This window comes from Cibotium barometz, chromosome 22 (genome assembly GCF_041138505.1).
Source record: "Cibotium barometz isolate CiBa-2024 chromosome 22, ASM4113850v1, whole genome shotgun sequence".
NCBI lineage: Eukaryota > Viridiplantae > Streptophyta > Polypodiopsida > Cyatheales > Cibotiaceae > Cibotium > Cibotium barometz.
Genome location: NC_141067.1, coordinates 600787 through 625171, shown reverse-complemented (window position 1 = coordinate 625171; position 24385 = coordinate 600787). Strand labels below are relative to the sequence as shown.

The window sequence follows — 24385 nt, the reverse complement described above, 5'->3', positions numbered from 1 at the left end:
CCAAGACAAAGAGAGTTACCATGTGTGCCATAAGAGAATGAGAATGATAAGTCCTTATTGAAATTTGCATGTACGTTGGATGAGTGACAAACAGTTACAAAGAGATGTAGAGAGAGAGAGAGAGAGAGAGAGAGAGATCCATTAATAATCTTAAATATTATTACATCATTATCTTTATAAGTTTCCTTGTCGGAATATTTCAACATGTAAATTTTCCATATAGGAAATTATGTCTAATTGGTTGGCCTCCATGCGACCACTACTATCAAGAACATGATGAGGATGATGTATCAACTCATCTCTTAGCATATCTCCCCTTTGGGTGCCACTTTCACGGATCTCATCCCAAAGGGCATTTAAGTACTCCTTGCACGCAACTTGATTTTTCTCAGTGCACTTGCATATGTCATCGTAATAGTCTGTAGACATTTAGAGCTTGGTTGTCGGCTATCTTGATGGAGACCTTGACCGAGCAAGGTGTTTTGTAGCTCAAACATTTATCAGCTTAAGCAAGTAAACAAAGCTACATCAGAATTGGAAGCTCCATACGTAGCCACCTACAGCAACTAAGTTATTATTATCATTCTGAGAGAGAGAGAGAGAGAGAGAGAGAGAGCAAGGGAGAATATGTGTGTGTAATAGCTAGAGAGAGTTAAAGGAAAGATCCCATGAGGGTGAGATATAGTGTGTGATAATAGCCAAAGAAAAAGAGAAGTAATATATTTGCTTATTTGTATGTGTGTGTGTGTGTGAGAGAGAAGAACTAATTAGCACATGTGTGTGTGAGAGATAGAGAGAGGGAGAGGGACCAAGACAAAGGGAGTTACCATATGTGCCATAAGAGAATGAGAATGATAAGTCCCTATTGAAATTTTTATGTACATTGGATGAGTGACAAACAGTTACAAAGAGATGTAGAGAGAGAGAGAGAGAGAGAGAGAGAGAGATCCATTAATAATCTCAAAGATTATTACGTCATTATCTTTATCAGTTTCCTTGTCGGAATATTTCAACATGTAAATTTTCCATATAGGAAATTATGTCTAATTGGCTGGCCTCCATGCGACCACTACTATCAAGAACACGATGAAGATGATGTGTTAACTCATCTCTTAGCATATCTCTCCTTTTGGTGCCACTTTCACGGATCTCATCCTAAAGGGAATTTAAGTACTCCTTGCAAACAACTTAATTTTTCTCAGTGCACTTGCATATGTCGCTGTAATAGTCTGTAGACATTTAGAGCTTGGCTGTCGACTATCTTGATGGAGACCTTGACCGAGCAAGGTGTTTTGTAGCTCAAACATTTATCAGCTCAGGCGAGTAAATAAAGCTACATCAGAATTGGAAGCTCCATACGTAGCCACCTACGACAACTGAGCTATTATTATCATTCTGAGAGAGAGAGAGAGAGAGAGAGAGAGAGAGAGAGAGCAAGGGAGAATATATGTGTGTGTAATAGCTAGAGAGAGTTAAAGGAAAAATCCCATGAGGGGGAGATAGTGTGTGTGATAATAGCTAAAGAAAAAGAGAACTAATATATTTGCTTATTTGTATGTGTGTGTGAGAGAGGGAGAGAAGAACTAATTAGCACATGTGTGTGTGAGAGATAGAGAGAGGGAGGGGGACCGAGACAGAGAGAGTTACCATGTGTGCCATAAGAGAATGAGAATGATAAGTCCTTATTGAAATTTGCATGTACGTTGGATGAGTGACAAACAGTTACAAAGAGATGTAGAGAGAGAGAGAGAGAGAGAGAGAGAGAGAGAGAGAGAGCAAGGGAGAATATGTGTGTGTAATAGCTAGAGAGAGTTAAAGGAAAGATCCCATGAGGGTGAGATAGAGTGTGTGATAATAGCCAAAGAAAAAAAGAAGTAATATATTTGCTTATTTGTATGTGTGTGTGAGAGAGAGAGAGAAGAACTAATTAGCACATGTGTGTGTGAGAGATAGGGAGAGGGAGAGGGACCAAGACAAAGAGAGTTACCATATGTGCCATAAGAGAATGAGAATGATAAGTCCCTATTGAAATTTTTATGTACATTGGATGAGTGACAAACAGTTACAAAGAGATGTAGAGAGAGAGAGAGAGAGAGAGAGATCCATTAATAATCTCAAAGATTATTACATCATTATCTTTATCAGTTTCCTTGTCGGAATATTTCAACATGTAAATTTTCCATATAGGAAATTATGTCTAATTGGCTGGCCTCCATGCGACCACTACTATCAAGAACACGATGAAGATGATGTGTCAACTCATCTCTTAGCATATCTCTCCTTTTGGTGCCACTTTCACGGATCTCATCCTAAAGGGAATTTAAGTACTCCTTGCAAACAACTTAATTTTTCTCAGTGCACTTGCATATGTCGCTGTAATAGTCTGTAGACATTTAGAGCTTGGCTGTCGACTATCTTGATGGAGACCTTGACCGAGCAAGGTGTTTTGTAGCTCAAACATTTATCAACTCAGGCGAGTAAACAAAGCTACATCAGAATTGGAAGCTCCATACGTAGCCACCTACGACAACTGAGCTATTATTATCATTCTGAGAGAGAGAGAGAGAGAGAGAGAGAGAGAGAGAGAGAGAGAGAGAGAGAGAGAGAGAGAGAGAGAGAGAGAGAGCAAGGGAGAATATATGTGTGTGTAATAGCTAGAGAGAGTTAAAGGAAAAATCCCATGAGGGGGAGATAGTGTGTGTGATAATAGCTAAAGAAAAAGAGAACTAATATATTTGCTTATTTGTATGTGTGTGTGTGAGAGAGGGAGAGAAGAACTAATTAGCACATGTGTGTGTGAGAGATAGAGAGAGGGAGAGGGACCTAGATAGAGAGAGTTACCATGTGTGCCATAAGAGAATGAGAATGATAAGTCCTTATTGAAATTTGCATGTACGTTGAATGAGTGACAAACAGTTACAAAGAGATGTAGCGAGAGAGAGAGAGAGAGAGAGAGAGAGAGAGAGAGAGAGAGAGAGAGACCCATTAATAATCTCAAAGATTATTACATCATTATCTTTATCAATTTCCTTGTCGGAATGCACTTTGGTATTTCCCTAAAAATGTAGCGCTTTTCCTCAAAGCTCTTACATCTGCTACCTACAATATAAAATCCATCAAGTAATCCTAATGCCTCTTTGATTAAGAGGAGCTTGAGATTATCATCTAGCCTATAGGGGTGTAACATTATATAAATATACCGTGGATTAGCATCATGCCATCCATCAAATCCATGAACTTCCCATTTTGGGTTGGGTTGGTATACATGGTATCAAGGATCACCAAATTGTGGAATCTTGTTAAAAAAGAACGTATCTGATAATTTATTATTTTCGTAGATCACCTTTAAAATGTCTAATGACATATCTTTGTGTAAAACATAAACAAACTTTACACTAAATAATACACATGGTCTTTTTTTTAGTGAGCGAGAGAGAGAGAGAGAGAGAGAGAGAGAGAGAGAGAGAGAGAGAGCTGTGTGTGTGTTATATGTATCTACATGTGTGTGTGTGTGTGTGTGTGTGTTGAGACCATATTTTGCCTTTGCTAGATTCTTGTAAACCCATTGTATCTATACTCCTTTCCATGCGAAAGTTATTAATGTAAAATATACGTGTGATTCAAATCAGAACCCCTTATAGCCTTATGAGACATAATTTATAATATACTCTCTTCAAACTCTTGCAAATTTGCTCCACACTCATTAAAAGGCCAAAAACATGCAAATGTTAATGCAACTTCACTCAAAGAATCAATCACCCTACTTTTCTTGACATGTTAGGATGTTGCTACTCATGGGCTAATAATTAAGAAATAGAGTCATGCCACAAATTTCAATATGGTAATTTTCTTAGCATGTGATTGTGATTGTGATTGTGCATGTGCATCCATGTGATACGTGTATCTACATGTGTGTGTGTGTGTGTGTGTGTGTGTGTGTGTGTGTGTGTTACCATATTTTGCCTTTGCTAGATTCTTATAAACCCATTGTATATATAGTCCTTTCCATGCCAAAGTTATTGCACATACAAATGTGAAATATACATGCGATTCAAATCACAACCCCACATAACCTTATAACACATACTTTACAATTTACTCTCTTCAAACTCTTGCAAATTTGCTCCACACTCATTTAGAGGCAACAAACATGCAAATGTTAATTGTAACTTCACTCAAAGAATCAATTACTCTCCTTCTCTTGACATGTTAGCATGTTGCTAACATGGGCTAATAATCAAGAAATAGAGTCATGCCACAAATTGCTATATGGTAAGATTTTCTCTCTTTTTTTTTCAAATTAGCATGTGATTGTGTATGTGCATCCATGTGTGTTCTGTGTGATACATGTATCTACATGTGTGTGTGTGTGTGTGTGTGTGTGTGTGACCATATTCTGCCTTGCTCGATTCTTGTAAACATACTTCTTTCCATGCCAAAGTTATTGTACATACAGATGTAAAATATACGTGTGATTCAAATCACAACCCCACATAACCTTATAACACATACTTTGCAATATAGTCTCTTCAAACTCTTGCAAATTTTATCCACACTCATTCAAACGCAACAAACATGCAAATGTTAATTGTAACTTCACTCAAAGAATCAGTCACCCTCTTTCTCTTGATATGTTAGCATGTTGCTACTCATGGACTAATAATTAAGAAATATAGTCATACCATGGCTTCCAAAGCTGAGTTGTCCTCTTGATTTTGAGGGCCACCTGTCCGAGGCCTTTTTATATATTCAACAAAGTATGCATACATACATACATACATGGAGGGGAGGGGAGGGGAGGGTGCACATATTGTGCTCTCTTTTGTTCTTTAATTTCTAACTTATAATGATCTCCTTTCTTTGTATTTGGAGCTCAATCATAAGGAAACACTATATAATAATTGATAGTGATTATTAGGTGAATCTAATGTGGAGGCCTCCCTTGGCTCATTCTTTTTATTGTTTTTTTTTAAAATCTCGACCTACGCAGTGCTCTAGCTTAGTGCCCCTAGATCATACAATATCAGGAGGCTTATAACTCTTCATCTATGGCATATATATATAGGCTTCAAAACATTGAGCAAAACCTCTTTTCATGTAAAAGATACATAATCTTAAAACAACTATATTTGTGTAGGACTTTTTGTAGCCTCTAATGATTTTGCATAATAAATAGAGCTTAATGAGATTATTGGTTAGGACAATTGTGCCTTAATATACATCCATATGGTCTAGTTGGTTGCAATTGTAGTAATCTATAAACTAAGCTGGAATGTGATTAGAGATACAGTAGGAAGCTCTTCATGGTGCTCATGTTGTTGCTCATGTCTGTAGAAGCAACCCTAGGGCCTAGATAAGTCCTTGCTTATTGGTGGATGAGAAAGGAGAGGCTCGAGAGTGGACAAGGGACGTAGACATAGGAAGGACAAGGCACTTTTTGTTTTATTTTTCTACGTAAAGACACCCACCGTAGCCATTTTTCTCACAAATTACTTATGTCCCTTCCTTCGCTACCTAGTTGCTTGACTTGCTTGGATATACCTTTTATAATGCTAAACATTAATTTCTACCCACACTACCATCTTAGTGTCCAAAGGAGCTCTGCAAAAAGAAAGAGATTTCACTTAATTACATTAATACTCTCTAGTCTCGAGTCTCCACTGTTAGTCTCTAAGAAGACGCAAGGCTTAAGTACATTCTATCTTTAATTGAGCGTCTTCCTTTGCTGTGCCCCCCATCTCCAACCCTGTTCTATGGTGCTAAAGCACCTTAGCCACATTCAATCTAGCTCCTCCATTCCCTTTGCCCACCCTTAACATGTACATTCCTCTCATCTAAAGCTCATTGGTGTTATTGAATTTGAAGTTTATTGTTGCTAGGTGGAAGATTAATCTTGGAGGAGTTTTCCTTTCTTTGCTATGCATATTACGAATTTTGCATGTATAAATTGACAACCGCTTGCTTGCTTTGATGACAAGGGCATGTGTGTAGAGAGTGTTATTATGAATTCTGCATATTTAAATTGAAAATTGAAGACTGCTTGCTTGCTTTGATGATGATGAGAGCGTGTGTAAAATGGAAAAGATAGACCACTGTATGCAATTAACAATATATTGAAATGATGCAGTGCCCCCCCCCTCTCTCTCTCTCTCTCTCTCTCTCTCTCTCTCTCTCTTAGAGTGCACAACCTACCAAAACAAAGAGGAAATGAGAAGAGAGAGAGAGAGAGAGAGAGAGAGAGAGAGAGAGAGAGGGGGGGGAGGGAGGGAGGGAGGGAGGGATGGCTCACTAGCAGGGAACACAGGAGGGGAGGACTCAATCAGGGTCCACCAACAAGAGCCCGGCTTTGAAATGAGAGACAACAGGGGTCAACCAGCAGGAGTGACACTTTGAAATGAGAAAGAGTAAGGCTTAACCAGTAGGAGCACGACTGCATGCATATTCAAAATCTCTATGAGAAAGAGTTAGGCTTAACCAGTAGGAGCACGACTGCATGCATATTCAAAATCTCTATGCCACATTGACAAAGGGCAGCTACATGCATGAGGAGACTTTGGAACCTACGACTCTGCATGGATAGGAGGCGGCTCTACGACGACCTGCCATGCTTCATGGAGAGGGCGGTGGTGCAACTACTTTGTGGAGAGGTGGCCCAAGTGAGCTAAGAAGTCGGCACATGGCAATTGAGAGAGGTGGCCTCCCTAGGCAAGCTAAAAAACACGACACATGGCAATTGAGAGAGGTGGCCTCCCTAGGCAAGCTAAAAAAACACGACACATGGCAGTTAAGGAGGTGACGACAAATTATATATAATAAGAAGAACACGTTACAAAGAAATTTCAAGAATAGCACATTATATGGATCAAAATATGTACTATGGGAGATTAACAGGTGCACACGCTTTAAAGAATAACGGTAGTTGAAGAATAATGACAAAATTCATGATATCGAGAAATCACGATAAAACCATGTTATTCGAGGAATAATTATTGGTGAATTTTTACAACACCACTGGAAATTTTTGAGGAAAACACGTTAGACTTTTTCTAACACGTTATTTAGTTCAATAACACTGTTGCTCAATTTTCATGTATTTACTCTCCACATTATTAATTTCCACTGACGACATTCCTAATATATATTTGCCACTTTCATGTTATTGTAATTTCTCAATTGTGTGTTATCCTTCATATTCACTAATGTACTCTGCAATAATGTCGTTCCTTCATATCCACTAATGTGCTTTGCAATAATGTCGTTCCATTCCACTCAATTGTGTGTTATCCTTCATATCCACTAATGTACTTTGCAATAATGTCTTTCCTTCATATCCACTAATGTGCTTTGCAAAATAATGGTGTTCCTTTCCACTCCTTTCCACGCAATTGTGTGTTATCCTTCATATCCACTATTGCATTACTCTGCAATAATGTCGTTATTGCTACATCTCATGTTACTCCATCCATCCACTAACGTGTTACTGGCTCCGATCAATAACGTTGTTACTCACTTTCAATCCCACATTTATGTTATTCTCCGATCAATAGCATCATTACTAACTTCTAATCCCATGTTAATGTTATCCTCCACTAACACATTATTTCACATTACTAACAATTCTCAAACTTGAGATGCCATATTTCTTGATTAATGAAAATAACTACTCTACAAACCTATAAAATCTAATTCCTAGAACTCCCAAATCTGCAGACTGAGCCTAACCCCATCCATCTTCCCTACCACTTAGTAGACGAAACCAGTATTCAATTTAAGGTTTTGGGGTGTGCTCTGGTACAAGGAATAATTCCTAAGTCCCCTAGTTGACATGCATGCAATGAAAACAGGCACATTGAACTTCTTGAAAGAATAATCTAAAATAAACTCGTTCCTAAACAATTTTCAATTTTACAATTTTAGTTCAAGTGTCCAAACAACAAGATTATCAAAACCTTAGTACTCAAATACTCCTTGCTATATAGCCCACAAGAACAAACCCTTAGGATAGATGTTTCCCACCAAACAATAACAAGGGATCAGTAATGTATATATTGGGGCAAGACGAAACCCACTATGGTAATCACTAGAGTACTAAGCTCCACTATGGTAGAGGTATCGGGGTAAATCTAACACATTCTATAAATAGCAGGGCAACACAACCCCCACTATAGTGATTATCAGAGCAACAAAATTGAGTTTGATATATATATTAGAGTCATTGATGACTCATCCATAATTCTCAAGAATCTAACCTAGATTAGCTCACCAGAGTCTATAATGTCACGGCTAAACAAAAGTTCACGGGGAGACTAATTTCAAGTCTTTTGGAAAAGTTATCGAGATGAGCACCCTTGTCCAAGAATCTCATTTCATCCATGAACGTGAGGCCAAGAATGGTCTACATTTAGTCTAATAGGAAGGATCAAGGTCTTAGAGGAACACCTTTGTGTGAAGTCCCCGCATGGGTGGGTGACAACCACACGGAATCAACCTGACTTGTGAGGTACCTTAGTAGGCACCGTAGCCACAAAAAGTAGTATTTCATAAACAACCTTTTAAAATAAGATGATTTAAAACATGCACCAAGCACTCAATGAGACTGAATCTTTAAGGCATGTAAACCACTGCATATTGATAAGATGCTTCCCTTTCCAGAATTTTTGTGGTATACCACATGGCCAATTTTCAGAATCATAAGGCACAATTTCACATAATTTCTCAAAAGGGCTTATGTGAATTCCAAAACTCTTTAATAAATCTTTGACCTTAAGAAAACCGGTTAGTTTCTTGAAAACATTCAAAAAACTATGCTTGAGGGTCAATTTAATCTTTGCTATAAACAACTTATAATTTTGGGCTCAACTAGTATATCAATAGGGTCTAAGTCATTAAACTAGGAATTGAGAGATACACCTTGGTTTATTTATATGCAAGGAGGCAAAAAATATTAAACTAGGTACAGAGTCTCATGAGAAAGGTGCTGCTTCACATCGGCAAGGGCCCTCTCACTCTCCACCAGGGCAGCCCTTGCTGCCTATAATGCATTTGAATCAACTGGTGGCGGTGGGGCCAACGATGTGCTAGGTGGAGATGTGTTATGGGCACTGATAGTGGCGGCTCAGGGGCCTGCACCACCATAAAAAAGAAGAGTTTAACTATTATACAGACTACATGCTACAACTAAGCTAGTGAGCAAAGAAAAAAAATAGCATTGTTTAGAATCATACATGCGGGTGTGTGTGGAGGTCGATGGCATGAAGAGCTCTACCACATCACAAATAGACTTTGTGGTTGCATGTGTGTCGAAGCCGATTTGCAAACCCAAGGATTGCACTATCTCTAGTGGAACAAGAGTGGACTCCCGATGTCGAAGGGCTGGAGGGGGGGAAGCTTGGCCTGCTGCTTGCCCCTCTCTTGGTCCTGCATGCACCCTACACAAGGGCCTGCTGCCTGCCCCTCTCTTGGTCCTGCATGCACCCTACACAAGGGCCTCCACCAGGTTGATGAGTGCTATAGTCCACCTCCATACCCCTCACAACCTTTGCATAAAGCTGCATGGAAAAATAAAGTGGAAGCTCCCGGGTGAAGGGGCATCGCCCCATACTCTGATACGTATCTCATACCACTGGGTGTCGACACCACTCTACTTTGTACGGCTTTCCCTTATCGAGGACTCTCCCATCTAGTAGTCTAAACATCTCAATAGCCCCCTCCCGATGCTCTCCATGCATCTAAGCTTTGGCCAACAAGCTACCACTCTCCTCAGCCGCGTTGCTTTCTAACTAAAAAACAAGAGCCATAGTCGACGTATGATCCTCCCTGGCCTGTCCTCACAAGCTGCTGAGATGCCTCTTAAGTAGCTCAATGAGCTCTACTTTGGTAGTTAGATCCATATGCCGACCCACTCTAAGAAAAAAGAAATAACTATCCTAAATACCCGGGTAAGAACCTCCCCTATGCACAAGAGGCCTAGCCCAAGTGTGAAATGGGACCCAAATGCTAATCAACTCTTAACCCAAATCCTAATTGATAAGCCAATCCAAGAGATAGAGGAAGAGAGCTGAGCCTCAAAGAGAAAAAAACAACATTATATACCTCGTGCGAGGTATAGCCATGTGTCATTGTCAAATGCATTAGGGCTAAAAAAAATGATGGCCAAGATTAAGGTGTCCCTACTCGCATGAGGTAGGGGAATATTTTTTTTCTAATCTTCTTTTTGTCCATTTTGGTATGTGCCATGTGTCACAAGGATAGCTTCTTCTTTTTTCATACCTCACTGAGGTAGCGATTTAGAAAATAAAACATGGTATGCGAGATTTTCTAAAATACATTATACACATCTCATTGAACAAACCCCCCCTTTTTTAATTTAAAAAACCCCCTGTTTTTTGTCTCATTGAGCAAAGCTCCCCGTTCTTTATTTAAAAAAAATACATTATACATACCTCACCAAGGTATGCGGAGTTCTTAAGAAATCAAATTTGGAAAAATTTTGAGAGTTGCATTGCTTGTTTTTTTTTTAAAAGAGAGAATTGCTATTTTTTCTACCTAGCCAATGTGATTATATATTAATAGAAACTATTTTTTAAATGTGTGAATTACCTCACCGAGGTATTGGGGTGATCCAAGGTGGCTTCAGTGTGCAAGCTTATGTGGAGTCCATAGGGGAGTGGCAAAAGAATACCTCACCGAGGTAATGGCACAAGTGTGATGTGGCGAGTGAGTCTCTGATGATGTGCAGGCCATCTAGACCCAAAACTACCTCGCACGAGGTATTCAAGAGCTTGCTTTGGATGCTATGTGGCAGTGGGTGATTAGAGTAAATATCTCACTCGAGGTAGGCCTAACAAAGTTTATGGGCAGAGTGGGGGTGTCAAAAGTGGGGCACTCTGTTCTCATGCCAAATATAATGGTTGTACATGGTAGCACATTATTTACAGTATTTAGTATATTATTTTACTTTCATGTCAATGTTTGTGATCTCAAATTTAAGAAGTTTAATATGCAAATCCATGCAAAAGTTTATGTCATTGTAAAGTATTATTGTGAGTTAGACTTTTGCTTGCTTGAACTAGTGTTTTTTTTAAATTGCAATATGGAGCGCGCACACTATGATTACAAGAGAGAGAGAGAGAGAGAGAGAGAGAGAGAGAGAGTTTAAAAACAAAAAATCCACAAAGCAAGCCATATGTCATGATAGAATTGATTTGTCTACCTTATGGCACACGTTTTGTAACCGCTCCATAAGGAATTCCAAAAAACATGCCATATGGCATGCATCATAGACACAATATAAGGCATTCTCTTTACTGTTCCGAAGTGCATGCATATGAGCATATATTCACCGGGGGGAGGAGGGGGTTGTGCTAATTGTACAGACTGACTAGCAATCATAACTACATATCCAGGCACGTATCTCCTCCTTAAAATTATGCTGCTCCTTAAAATGAGTATTAGTACTATTGATGAGGACAGTTATAGTGTCTTTTATGTAAAGTCTCCCATCTATAAACATTCTCATGCCTTAATGGACATGATCAACCCTTAGTCTTTGCTCCTACAATAAGGCTTAATTAGAATAAAGACCACATGCATTTGTAGTCTATAGAGGTCTAAAGGCATGAGATGCTCCGTTTCTCCTTGAGGATCTATCATGTGGCTTCAAGGAAGCTCCAAAGATGAGTATACTTTGACACTCTAAAGGCATGAGATGCTCCATATCTCCTTGAGGATCTATCATGTGGCTTCAAGGAAGCTCCAAATACGAGTATACTTTGACACTCTTAAATATAAATATCATTAACAATGACAATGCAAGATTGTATAACAAGGTTTGGGTCTTGTGTATAGGTAGAGAGAGGTTGTTCAATTATCTACCATGTTGCGTTGCATATTGTGCACACATATAGCATACTAGTTGTCTTGCATTTTAGAATAAAAGCACCAACATGGAATCCACTCATCATACTATATTTATGTTGGAATTTCCCAAGTGATGAGTTGTCATCTGATGATGTTCTAGCAATGCCTTACAAAGGTAGTTGTGGGGCGTGGTTTGATGATGCATGACCTAGCAAGGGAGGAGGCAAAGTCGCTAACTCCGAAGGCTAAAACATAATGTGTACATGTAAATCACATACCAATATTCATGGGACTAGAATAAGGTCTTGTTTAGCTACTTTAAAGAGTGGTTTTTACTTTAATTACGATAATATTAACCAAAGATAACAGAACGCTTAGTATTAGATTCTCATGGTAGAACTTCATTTATCACCTTCTTAAAAGCTAATTGTGTAAAACAATATTCAAGTTGACATAACACTAGGTTTTTGATTGTTATCAAATCTGAAGTGTGTATCCAAACGTACGTACAGATCTGGTGGTGGGAGGTTTTCGAAATTGAGAGCTAAACAAAAAAAGCATCCAAGAGGTTCATATATAAGAGACTTGGAGAATATTTATGTGAAAGTTTCTCCTTATTAACAAGTCTAATAGAAACCCCTAGTTTGCTCATTTCAAACAAGGGCATGCGCCAAATGTTACTTTAGATCTAACATTGCTTGTGCTCAATGAAAACAATTGTAAACAGGTCATTTTGAGTGTTGAAGAGTTTTTGTGCACAAATACTCACAAATTGTAACTTATGTGTTGCAAGTGCTGCAGCAGCAGCAACAACAACAACAACAACGGCAACGACCCTAGTCACAACAATGACCCTAAGAAAGTTGTGTCATATATATATATATGTACGAACGAAAACACAATGTGAGCTTGGATTTCTCGTTGCTTTTCGCTTTTCGCTTTTTGCTTTTTGCACAGCAAGCAGAAGAAGACACAAGCAGAAGCAATGTCGTTAGAGAAGACCTATGATATTGGGCAGCAGCTCGGGGAGGGCGCAGACGGCACAGTGAGATTATGCACCCACAAGGAGAGCGGGCTGCAATATGCATGCAAATCAGTGCCAAAATTGAAGGCCCGTGCCTTGCAGCATGTGCGCAAGGAGATTGCGACGCTCAATCGGCTGAAAGCAGCAGGGCTGCATCTCAACGTAGTGCGCCTGGAGGAGATCTTCGAGGACGAGGAGTTCGTGCATGTGGTGTTGGAATTGTGCGGCGGAGGCCACCTGTTCGAGCATCTGGTAAGCACCAAGGAGCGGCGATTGCCGGAGGCGCAGGCAGCACAGGCCTTTGCTGCAATTGTGCGAGCCGTCTGCTTCTGCCATCACCACCGGGTGATGCACAGAGACATCAAGCTGGAGAATATACTCTTGGCTCGCCCCTTTGATCCAAACGAAGGCTATAGCAGCATAATCAGGTTGGGCGACTTTGGCTCCTCTGCCGATATCCGCCCAGGCATCTTGGAGGCGGACATGGAGGGCACACTATATTATCTTTCCCCAGAGATGCTACTCACAGGTACATATGACGAGAGAATTGATGTGTGGAGCTTGGGCGTGCTTCTCTATACATTGCTTTGCGGCTATTATCCCTTCGACGGCGAGACGCCCGCCCAGATTGTGGCAGCTGTGAAGCAAGGCAGGCTAGACCTCTCAGGAGATCCGTGGCCCTCCGTCTCTAGAACCGCCAAGGACCTCCTCAAGGCTATGTTACAACGCAATCCCGCAAGGCACATGCGCCTCAACAAGATCCTCTCCCACCCATGGCTCCTAGCTGCTGCAGTGGCACCTACGTCTCCGACCAGGTTGCTTCACAGTACATCAACACAGCCATCTCTTTTGCTCGCCTGAGGACTCTTGTGTGGAGGGTAGGGAGATGGGAGTTGAAAGCGTGGTTGGACGGTGCTCTTCGTGCGGCTTGTTGGCAACCATCATCCATACGGCCATCATCTTCTTCTTGCAGCACGCAAGGTATGGTTCATGTGAGAAGTAGCTTATAAGGGAGGGACCAATATTGGTAGTAGGGGAGGTAGTACTTATGGGGCATCCTTCACCCTGGCGCTCCACCCTTCCATGTGCACACACTTTCACCACAAGTCTGCATCCCACACATAGGCCGAAAGCTCTATACCGGAGGGGCCGTATTGGTTCGCCCCCCATGAGATACACATCTGCACTCGCACAATAAAACGTAGACCTGACCATGTCAGATGTACTACAAAAGCATGCACGCTCTCATGGGGATTGATTGCGGGGCATTGGCGTGTCCTCTGCCTGTATAGGTATGCCGTACGCTCTTGTGTGGGAAAGACTTTATATCCACTTAATCAACGAGGTGGTAGTTGCTGAGGGTGAGGGGGAGACAATTCGTCCATCTTGCAGCTGGCTCAGGAACCGACTGTTGGCTTGGAAACTCCGCCTGACCCCCACTCCTCCTCCAATCCAAGTCCCCCTTCCCATATATGCTACTCACCTTGCTCTACATTGATGTAAGGTGGTGCCACGTGTGATGATGGTATGTGACGGTCGTGTGGGGACTCCCTTCCAGCGGCCTCTTAGTCTCCTGGCTCGACTATCTCTACACTAGAGGATATTCTCCATCATTTTTGTTTTCGATGCTCGTCTCGATATTGACGAGAGACATGAGTTGTGATTTGCTTGAGACACCATGTGTACATATTATTATGGTGGTTCAGAGATTCATTGTCGACTAGTTGCTGTGCTTGTTATGCATGCTGCTTCTTATATTGGATTTAAGTGCACATGTACATATAGAAATCTGCAAACGTTCTTGACGTTCAATGTCAGCATTGATTACTCCACACTGATATACAATGGAGCTTATGTCTATTGATTTAGATCATGGACTTGATCGAGTTTGGATGCTGGCACATCACTTCTATGTTTTGGGGTACTAATGTTCTTGAGATTGAATTGATGCCACTGTGCATGTGTGAGTGTGTGTTATCTTTGCTATCGCACCTCTTGTTGTAGTTGAGGCTCATACAGACGTAAACGAAGCATAGACAAGTGGACACTCACATGCATATCAAACTAGCCCATCTAAACCTACGTAGCCCAAATGTCCTGGTGCATCATCTTTGTTGCAGTTAATTCGCTCTATTTGTAATGCAATTCTGCATCAAGCAAGTTTCTTGATTTTTGAAAAATAAATTTTGTAGGTTTATCGAATGTTAAATAACGATGTCAATCTAGGTTTTCAAGTAATTTTCCTTACGTCAGGTCACAATTTGGTCGTGAATATCACTATGGTTTTAGCTTACTCAAGATAAGCAAACTCATGTGGACGTTGATGCAAAAACCATGTAGTTTTCCATGTTAAATTGGTGTAGATGATTTTTTTTTAGGCTTTCCAATGTTTATTGATTGAATCTACGCATCAGGAGACATTTTGGAGTGTCTTTTTGAATTTTTGACAAGTGTACAGGGCGATCTATTGAAAAAATGCCCCCTCTTGGGCCGGCCGATATTGAACCAAGTTTTTGAGTTCACTGCATTTTCAGGAGAAGAATTGTTATATGTAAGCAAATGACATCTTTGTTAGTTGATGGAATCCAACATCTAAGAACTGGTGTATGGCAATATCACAATATTACGATGATCATCCAACAGCATCTTGATGGAGATACATTGTGAGTACATAATTTTTGGTCCAATTTAATCCACGCATTTATATAGTTATAAGTACTAAGCGTTTACACACATAAGATATGAAATATTTAAGGATCTTCTCCTGATAGTTTCTTGGGCAGTACATGGTACAAAATTCATTATGGAGAGCTGCCCACGCAAAAAATGATTGGTAGAGACTTCCAGAGCAGAAGGGAATAATGCTAAGTAGGCATCCTCCCGAACTAGGCCTCGGCTGCAGCACATGGCTAGAAATCGTCGGATGTGATCATCAGCGTCCTCTGTGGAGGACCCTTTCAAGGCGGGTAGCTTGACGTTGACTCTGCCCAACACAGTGGCCAAGGCCTCAGGGTGACTGGCAGCTTGGTCCATGGGAGCGCAAGGTGCAGAAGAAGATGAGGTACTTGGAGAGAAGGAAGGAAGAGGTAGGGGTTGAGGGGGTTTTCTTGGTGGAATGTAGCGGAATTTCTTCCTCTGGTGAAATTCAGAGGACTAGATAGAGGGCTTTTGATGGGGCTAGCTAGTGTCAGTGCCGTGTGAGGAGCGTGTTTGATGCATGCAGTGGAAACCAATGGGCTAAGTGGTTACAGTGCAGAGAGTAGCGGAAGAGGTGGCCTAAGTAGCCAAGGTGGTTGGCTCTACTAGCCTTTCAAGCTGTACACTCCTGGTATGATGAGAACCCGGTGTGCCAAATTTTGGTGTACCTGTAGCGAGCCTGAGTGGCTCAAGTCCACTACTCTCAGGGGGCTCTCTCTCTAGCGGCAGTATGCCCAAGGGAGTCAGCACTATCTAGGACTAGTCAAGTGCACAGTGCAGAGTGAGTGATCACCTCTAGTGAGTGGATGCAGGAACATAACATAAACAATAAGCAAGCACTGAATGAACAGAACTGGACAAACAAGATACAACTGCGACACAGTACAACGAAGATAGCCAACTACTGATCAATCACTATATAGTCCCAAGGAATACAAGGAGAGCCCACTGTCTGCGCACACTCAGCACCTAGACCAGTGGCCAAAGGTAAACCATGGGTATACAGAGAGTGCACAGGGGCTAGACTATGAGGCTGCTAGACTATCTGCAAGAAATCTCAGCTACAGTGGGGAACTAGAAGGCTAAGTGCTCCAGTGCATACAAAGATGGTGATGATGGTGATATTTTATGTGATATATATCTGCTCTCCCGAAGGTACATGTATAGTAGCCCTTGGTAGTGGTAGTCCCCGGTAGCCGAGTGATCAGTGGAGTAATCAGAGGTAGCCGATGGTAGGTGAGTAGCCGACTCCAGTAGTCCATCTGGTAGGTAGGTGGGTAGCCGACTCCGGTAGTCCATCTGGTAGGTAGTCCAAGCCATCAATGGCCAGCTACCTGCCAAGTCCAAGTCAGAGCATCATGGCCGGCTATCCACCAAGTCTAAGTCACCTTCACTTTTGCCATGTCATCTGGAGCTGTTCCTGTGGCAAGGGTGCCGGCTACAGCAGCATGGAAGCAATTGACGAGGGGGAAAACAATTTATGATCAGATTGTCAAACAATGTTTCAAAGTATGTTGTGCTTACAGGACAAGTGATCTTGACACAGAACCCATGACGTGTTATGGAAGAAATGTTTGAAGGATCCCATGTTCTGGAAGAAATGTTTGAAGGACAACTGCAATAACAAGGTAAGCCCTGCACATCGTCACTGCAAACACAAAGATACTTAAGATTGTTTGTGGATTGATGACTCCGTACAAATCATCTTGGTTTGGAGATCAAACAAGTGGGCTATTGGTGTAAACAAGAGGACAAGATGGAGGTCTATGCGAGAAGTGTGCGTGACAAAACACTTCTTTGCAATAGTGAAGGTACTACTTTTGTGGCCTTTTCGAGGGCTTGTACTAAGAGCAAATATATAGATAAATGGACTAAAGTACATGATAATATATGGAAAAGGGGCAAAAAGTTGCTTGAAAAGTGCTGAGACATGCAATGTTTGCTGCACTTGTGCAAACAATTGAAATGCTTTTGATGTATAAGATGTATTTACTCAGACTAAATTATTTGAAACAGATGCAGGGAGAGGGTCTCTCTTCAGGTGTCGAAGCCTTTGCTTGCGTCTTAAAAGCCTGTGGCAGCATATAAGCAGTTGGCAAGGGGAAACAAATCCATGCGAGATCGCTAGACAAGGGTTGCTGGGAACTAGTATTGTGATTTGCTCTACCCGCATGCGATATGTATGCCAAGTGTGGGGCTTTTGCAAGAGCACAACAAGCTCTATTCTTGGCACGTTATTTGTTGAAATTCACTAATTTTAGTGAGTGAGCACCGAGCTGTTTTGCATGGATGCAACCAGAGGGGCACTCTCCAGATGTAGTCACAGTTGCTTGCGTTGTAAGAGCTTGTGGCACCATAGGAGTTGCTGACAAAGGGGTGCAAACTCATGATGCGATTGCCAGATGACGGATGCAGAGAGATCGTGCTGTGATGCTTAGTGAGATCCCAAGATGTTTTCTCTCGGAGCACCAATTGCAGGATATGCTACACGAGTACTATTGCAGCATGGATCAGCTGAAAAGAGTAAACCGATTCATGATGAGCTTGCTAGGTGGGTTATTGGGAAACAATATTATCCTTGCCAATGTTTTATTGGACATGTTTGCCAAGTATGATAAGGGCACTGCTTTTGTGGCAAGCTTACTGAGGGCTTGCACGAAGAGCAGAAAGATTTACACTAAGGCACTAGACTACTTCAGATTATTTTGAAAAGGTAAAAGTGCTTAGATGCTTCAGTGATTGTGTGCGCAATACGTCGTTTGCTTATGAAGCAGAGAAATGCACTAATTTTCCAGTATGCCTGGAAGGACAAGCAAGGAGGCAGTCTTTTAGACTGCACTAATTATCCAGTATACCTGGCAGGGGCTGAGTCCAATTTCTTCGAACTGTTTTGATGGATGCTGCACGATTGCCTCCTGTAGCGGACTAGGATGCCCATTGTGCAGGCACACTAAATCACTAGGGTCCTCTCTAGGGCAGTATACCCTCCGGAGTTAGCACAAGCTAGGGAGATGGCGACCTCTCTGTCCCACTCCACTACGCACTCACATAGACTCAAGAACGGAACACTACACAAGAGCTACCTAGAGTGACATGCACGCAACATAAGATGGAACTAGGCAAGAGTTGGGACACCACAAAACCATGTATTGCATCCGGAATCCTCCTCAGTACACCAGAGTCTCTCTATATACAATGGGCATGGCACCTTGGGCTATCACGAGCCAAGTGCTAAAAGTGGTCACTGACATATGCCATTGGAGTAGGTGAGAGGTGCCGAGCACAAGTAGGTGAGCACTGCTTCATCGGTCAAGTGGGTAGCCAAACTTGGGGAGTGGGGCCGCCGGAGATTCCCACCTTGTGTGACTGGTAGGTGGCCTTGTGGTTCACGGACTTGGGTGCTGATTTGGGGGTGCCCGATATTGGGGGTTCAAGAGCTTGGGGTGCCTAGACCTTGGGGGCGCCCGATTTTGGGGGTTCACGAGCTTGTGTGCCCGACCACTGGCAGTGAGGGAGGCTACACCTCTCTTTAGATGCAGTGAACTGTACTTGCATTTTGAAAGTCTTTGGTACAATAGAAGCAGCTGAAATACGAAACACATGTATGATGAGTCTGTTTGACAAAGGTTGCTAAGCATCATTATTGTGACTGGAAAAAATAATATGATGATTGGCTTGACAAGTAGAATATATCTGCTAAAAGTAGCCGTCTTACAGAGGCATGAAGAGCTCCCTTCTTGAGATGCTGGCTGGATATGTTTGACTTGCCAAGATAAGAAATGACACAGCTGTTTTGAATAGATGCGGAAAAAGGGGCTCTCTCTCAGATGCAGTTATTACCTTTTCTTGCATGCTGAAACCATGTGCTGCCATAGGGGTATGTCAAGACTGTCAAGGTTTGCTGCAAGGTGATATTGTGCTTGGCACTACTCTCATGAATATGTATGCTCTCATGGATACGTAGTTTTGTGGAATGCAGTAATGGCAAGGCTCGCCAACATGGTCAGTGTCAGAATGCTCTTGATTGTTCAAAGAGGGGCCTTCCTTCCGTATGGAGTGACTCCTATTTTCTTGGTCTGCACTTATAGCAGGATACGCCCAACAGCAGCAGGGCAGTAACCTTTGCTTGCATTTTGAAAGGGTGAGGCGGCTAACAAGGCAAGACAAATTTCACGGTTAAATTGCCAGACCAGGCTTCCTCGAAAGTGATTTTGTGCTTGATTCTGTCTGTCGGAGATTTACTCCAATGCAGTGCTCTCAGAAAGCGTAAGGAGTGCTTGAGAAGCTCCCTTTTGCGGTGATTTCTCTTAGTGAGCCAAGGTGAGCAAGCAGTTAATTGTTTTAAATCAATGCACATGGCAGTGGAAGGACCTTTCTCTAGATGCAATCACCAAACGTATGCCAGATGGAGTCCTCTTACAAAGAGCACCAACAAATGCTGCTGCGGCCTGCCTATTTGGACTGTCAGATTGTCAGAATGTTTCAAATTGTTTAAAGGGATGCAAAGCATGGGCCCATCGCCAGATTAAGTGTCTTCTTGTCTCAGGTAATGGCTTTCAACAAATGTTGAAGCTAAAGTGAGAGTGCACTTACGACTTCTTCCATGGAAGCAGGTTCCCAAGTTAAGGATGAGAAGTGCTATGTTTTCAGATGTCCACCATTAGATCCGCTTTGGGGTTGGATTTGGTGAATTGAATGCGATGGACGCTTTGGCAATATATGACATGCGTGGATACAGTTCGACCACATTGGGTGACCATGGCTTGTCATGTATATGATCCAAGGTAGTAAATTACCAATTTAGAGTATTTAGGTGGTTAGAGTAAGCTAATTGTACAACCTCTTAAACGACTCATCGTTTTTCACGTAGCATGCAGGATCTTCTCACCATTTCAACATGTGAAATGAAAGAGGAGGATATGGAGGTCCAATGTCTGTTTTGGAAATGCAATAGTGATGGCCAACCATGGTTGTGAGAGGGCAGATTTCTATGGTTTCATGGCAGACGAGGCTCAGGCAAATTGGAATGTAGTTTGACATGTGTTTCAGTGGTGGAAAAAACAACGTCTTAACAGATAGGGAGAGGTCTTACCTATTTCATTGGGAGAAAAGCATGGTTACCCACACAACAAAGTATGTGTGTGTTACATCTCAAGGAGAGCACAAAGCAATGTGTGAGAAGTGAAGTGGCACATGGCTCCTACTAGTGAGCTGCATCAGTGGAGGCTCGATTGATACATCAATTGTGGCACAGTGGTCATGTGATGGACAAGAATTTATTAACAATGGACTCTTGGTTGAGCTGGTGGGAAGTGCGCATAGCACATTGGGATTCAATCATGTGACAACGATAGAGAGAAGTAATGATGGTCCAAATACCCCAAGAACAAACCTAGTGGAAAGCAAGCATGGAAGTTGGCTGACAAGGGAAGGATATAGATGCAAGATTTCTCTTTACGATGTATGTACCATCGATACGGGGAATGTAATTTTGCAAAGAACAAAGGTAGTCTCTTAAACTCAAGGCAAGCACATAGGGAGAGGCCCAAGCTTGGAGAAACTAAAAGAACGGTGCTCTACAAGCCCTACCCAAGTGGTTTGAAGAACAGTTAATCAGGAAACTGAAGGAACACCCATGTACAGGGCACCTACCCCTCTCACTGGTGATAAAGAAAGTGCACGTTCACAAGAGACTGTCAAGGGTGGTAATTGATATTGTTGATGAGAGGCTATGCATCGATCAGAGTACAACACACATGTAAGAGACCTCAAGTATTCTGGGAGGCCACATAAGATCAATTTCAAAGAACATTATACAAGCAAAACTCCAAAAAGAATTGCAGAAGTCACAGAGGGCAATGTCATTGAGTGCAAGGCGAATGAAGCAATGTGGGCAATTTAAAGGACATGCATTGGCAGCAAGGTCACATGCAGCGAAACGCCTCGTGGGGGTAAGAGGTGTGGGAAACACATAGTCGGATATGCTAAGGGTGTGCCTGCAGCTTCCTTTGAAGGCTATCGCAAGCACCCTATGGTCTCATTAGACAATGGATATGGTGCTACCTTGACCACATGCTTCATTGCTGTATTGTGGAAAACAACATAGACCCAAAGCCCAGTCCACCACCTAAGATATGGCCAGTTGTTATAGGAACGAACCTCACAAACGAGGTATATTCATTTGTGAGAAGGTGGATATCAGGTGGACAGCAAGAATGCAGAAGGTGTTATGCCCACCCCATTGTGTAGCAATGGGGCTTCAAGGTTCTTTATAACTGTAACTTTAAAAGATCCGCCATATGGGTCCACTACTAACAGAGAGCTTGGTGGGTCAGGCATGCGAAATGGTATAAGAGTCAAGTACCGCACGTCAATATCAAAGGAAGCAGCCAAGAAAATAAAGTCCACTTTGAAAATGAAAGCTGTGGTGGTAGAAAAAGTGCAAAGAGTGGAGCACAAGTATGAAGTTTTCAAGATCGAATCGCACAAGGATGATGCACACGTGGGAAAATATAATGTGCATGTGAAAGACGAAACGTCTTGTACATGTCTAGATTTTGCAGATAGAGATGCCAAGAAGAAGCCGTACCTTGCATGCAAGCACTTGTACTTCATTTATTTATGTGTGCTGGGCTTAAGTTGGAGTGAGAATATGTTCATCCACCAACCTATCCTATTTGACATTGAGCTTTACAATGCCTTGTCTTGCAGGAGAACATACCCTAATTTAGATATTTGAATGCAAGGATAATCAATTGACCTTCGATATTTTGGGATAACATTTGTGGATGTCACCTCATTGTAGAGGGTTCTATTGTGTAATGTCTATCTCCTTCAAATACATACTCGCTCTTTCCCAAACAAGTTCAAAATATGCGTTTTTTATTGTGGTGTTGAAATTCGAGGAAGGATACCTTTATCAATAGCATTAAAAAAGACAAATATAGTTTTTTATTTTGAGTATTAAACCTCTCCCACTGCTATAAATATAGAGGCAAGCTCCAAATGGTTGAGTGTTGAACCTCTCAAGCCTTGTTAGTAGAGTAAAACAACCTAAACCCTCCTTCTTTTTGTTTGTGATGGCCTCATCAAATGTTAGCATTGAAGTTGTTGCTGCACGTATCCATAGGGAGGCCACCAATGTGGAGATCAAGGAGAAGACCATAGATGGTGCACAAGCATGGAAAGGTCTCACATCCTTTCCACTTCCTGGAAATGATGATGTTATTTCTCAAGTTAAGGACAAAGTGGTGGGCTTAATTGCAATTTGGCGAGTCCATGGTTTTATTGATGAATCGTCTGAGCGTGTCTTGCTAGAGAAAGTACGGAAGGGTACGAACACCGTTCGCTTACTTTGTGCCTACACCCCAAAGAACAAGCGAGGTCCATAGTAGTAAAGATGTTGGTTTTTGCATTTTTGGAAGGTGTACGGGAACTACCTAATGTTGACCAAAAGACCCTATTTTGAGCAAACATGGACCCCTAACCAGACCATCCAAAAATTGATGTTTTTTACCTGTTTACTACCCTATTTTAGTAGCTAGGTAATCCAAAAATCGATGTTTTTTACCTGTTTACTACCCTATTTTAGTAGCTAGGTAATCCAAAAGAGAAACATACTTGATAGGCATGGAAAGCTATGTGCAAGGCACATATATATATAAGCATAGGGCACTTGGAGTAGACTACAACAAATTTTTACCAAACGTGGGATTTTACTGAGCTGGGGCTGAAAATGATGTCTGGGGCCTTGTTCAATAGCTTAAAAAGGTCCGTCAGCTGATCGAAACAATTCAAGATTTGGTATGCCTATAAAATAATAAAAGTACTAAACACATACAAAAGGGTGAAGCTATTTGATGAGTGGAAGCCAGTTTTTAACCAAACGTGGACCCCTAAAATTGGGAGTAGTATTACCTAGTTTAAAACCGATAACTTTACCAATTTGAAGCCCCGTGGAAGCAAGGAGACTATTCGGAATTGAACCAAACTTGATGAGCCTTTATTTGTAGTTGTTTTTCTCTTCCATGTATGTGCATGGGGAAATCTGAGTAGACTACATGAAATTTTTTACCTAACGTGGGCTTTTACTCAGCTGGGGCTGAAAATGATGTCCGGGGCCTTGTTTAGCTATAGCAAAAGTGACCTTCCTTTGCTCGAAACGGTTTGAGGCCTAGTATGCATTATGAGAAACCATTGGAGCGTTCTTTGACAAAACTAAGGAGAGTAAGCCCCTTTTTTTTCCAAAATGTGGACCCCCTATGTGGGCATCTGCTGTCTCTCTAGAGTGGTTTAATTAAGGTTTTAAAGAGGTTTCCTTGACAAATGACCCCCTATCATTAAGGTTTCCTTGACAAATGACCCCCCTATCATTAATAAATGTGAGCCAACTCTTGTGTGCTTGTAAAGGGACATGGGCAGGTGAGTTATGCTAGTTTTTGCAGTAACCTTTTATCAGTTCAAACCAATAACCTCAATTGTAGGATGTGTCAAATAATTATATTATGTTGCTCTCTTCAACTTACTTCAGCCCTCTTTCTCTTGGGGGAGGGGGGCATCTTTTGGAAATCCGCTCGCTCGATTCCCAAAAAGTGCTTGCTCGAAAATGCTCGCAAAACCTCGTAAGAACATTAGGGGCATCAAATGTAGGGATATTCTAATTTTTGAATATATATATATATATCACATAATTTATTTTTTAAAATTAATATTTAAAAAAATAATTACTTTAAAATGATCAAATTATAAATGGCCAACTTATTTAAGGTGCTAATCACCACTCATTTCATGTGTACTTGATACTTG

The 24385-nt window shown here is 41.5% G+C and overlaps 1 protein-coding gene across 1 annotated transcript in view; it reads left to right on the top strand.

Annotated features, from left to right (window-relative positions):
- Positions 1–13744, top strand: part of LOC147626137 (uncharacterized) — a 44039-nt gene extending 30295 nt beyond the window's left edge. The window contains exons 3-4 of the mRNA XM_086816228.1: positions 12661–12726; positions 12817–13744. Of these exons, the coding sequence (XP_086672354.1) occupies positions 12661–12726; positions 12817–13744 (994 nt within the window). The remainder of the gene's footprint in view (positions 1–12660; positions 12727–12816) is intronic.
- Positions 13745–24385: the final 10641 nt, after the last annotated feature.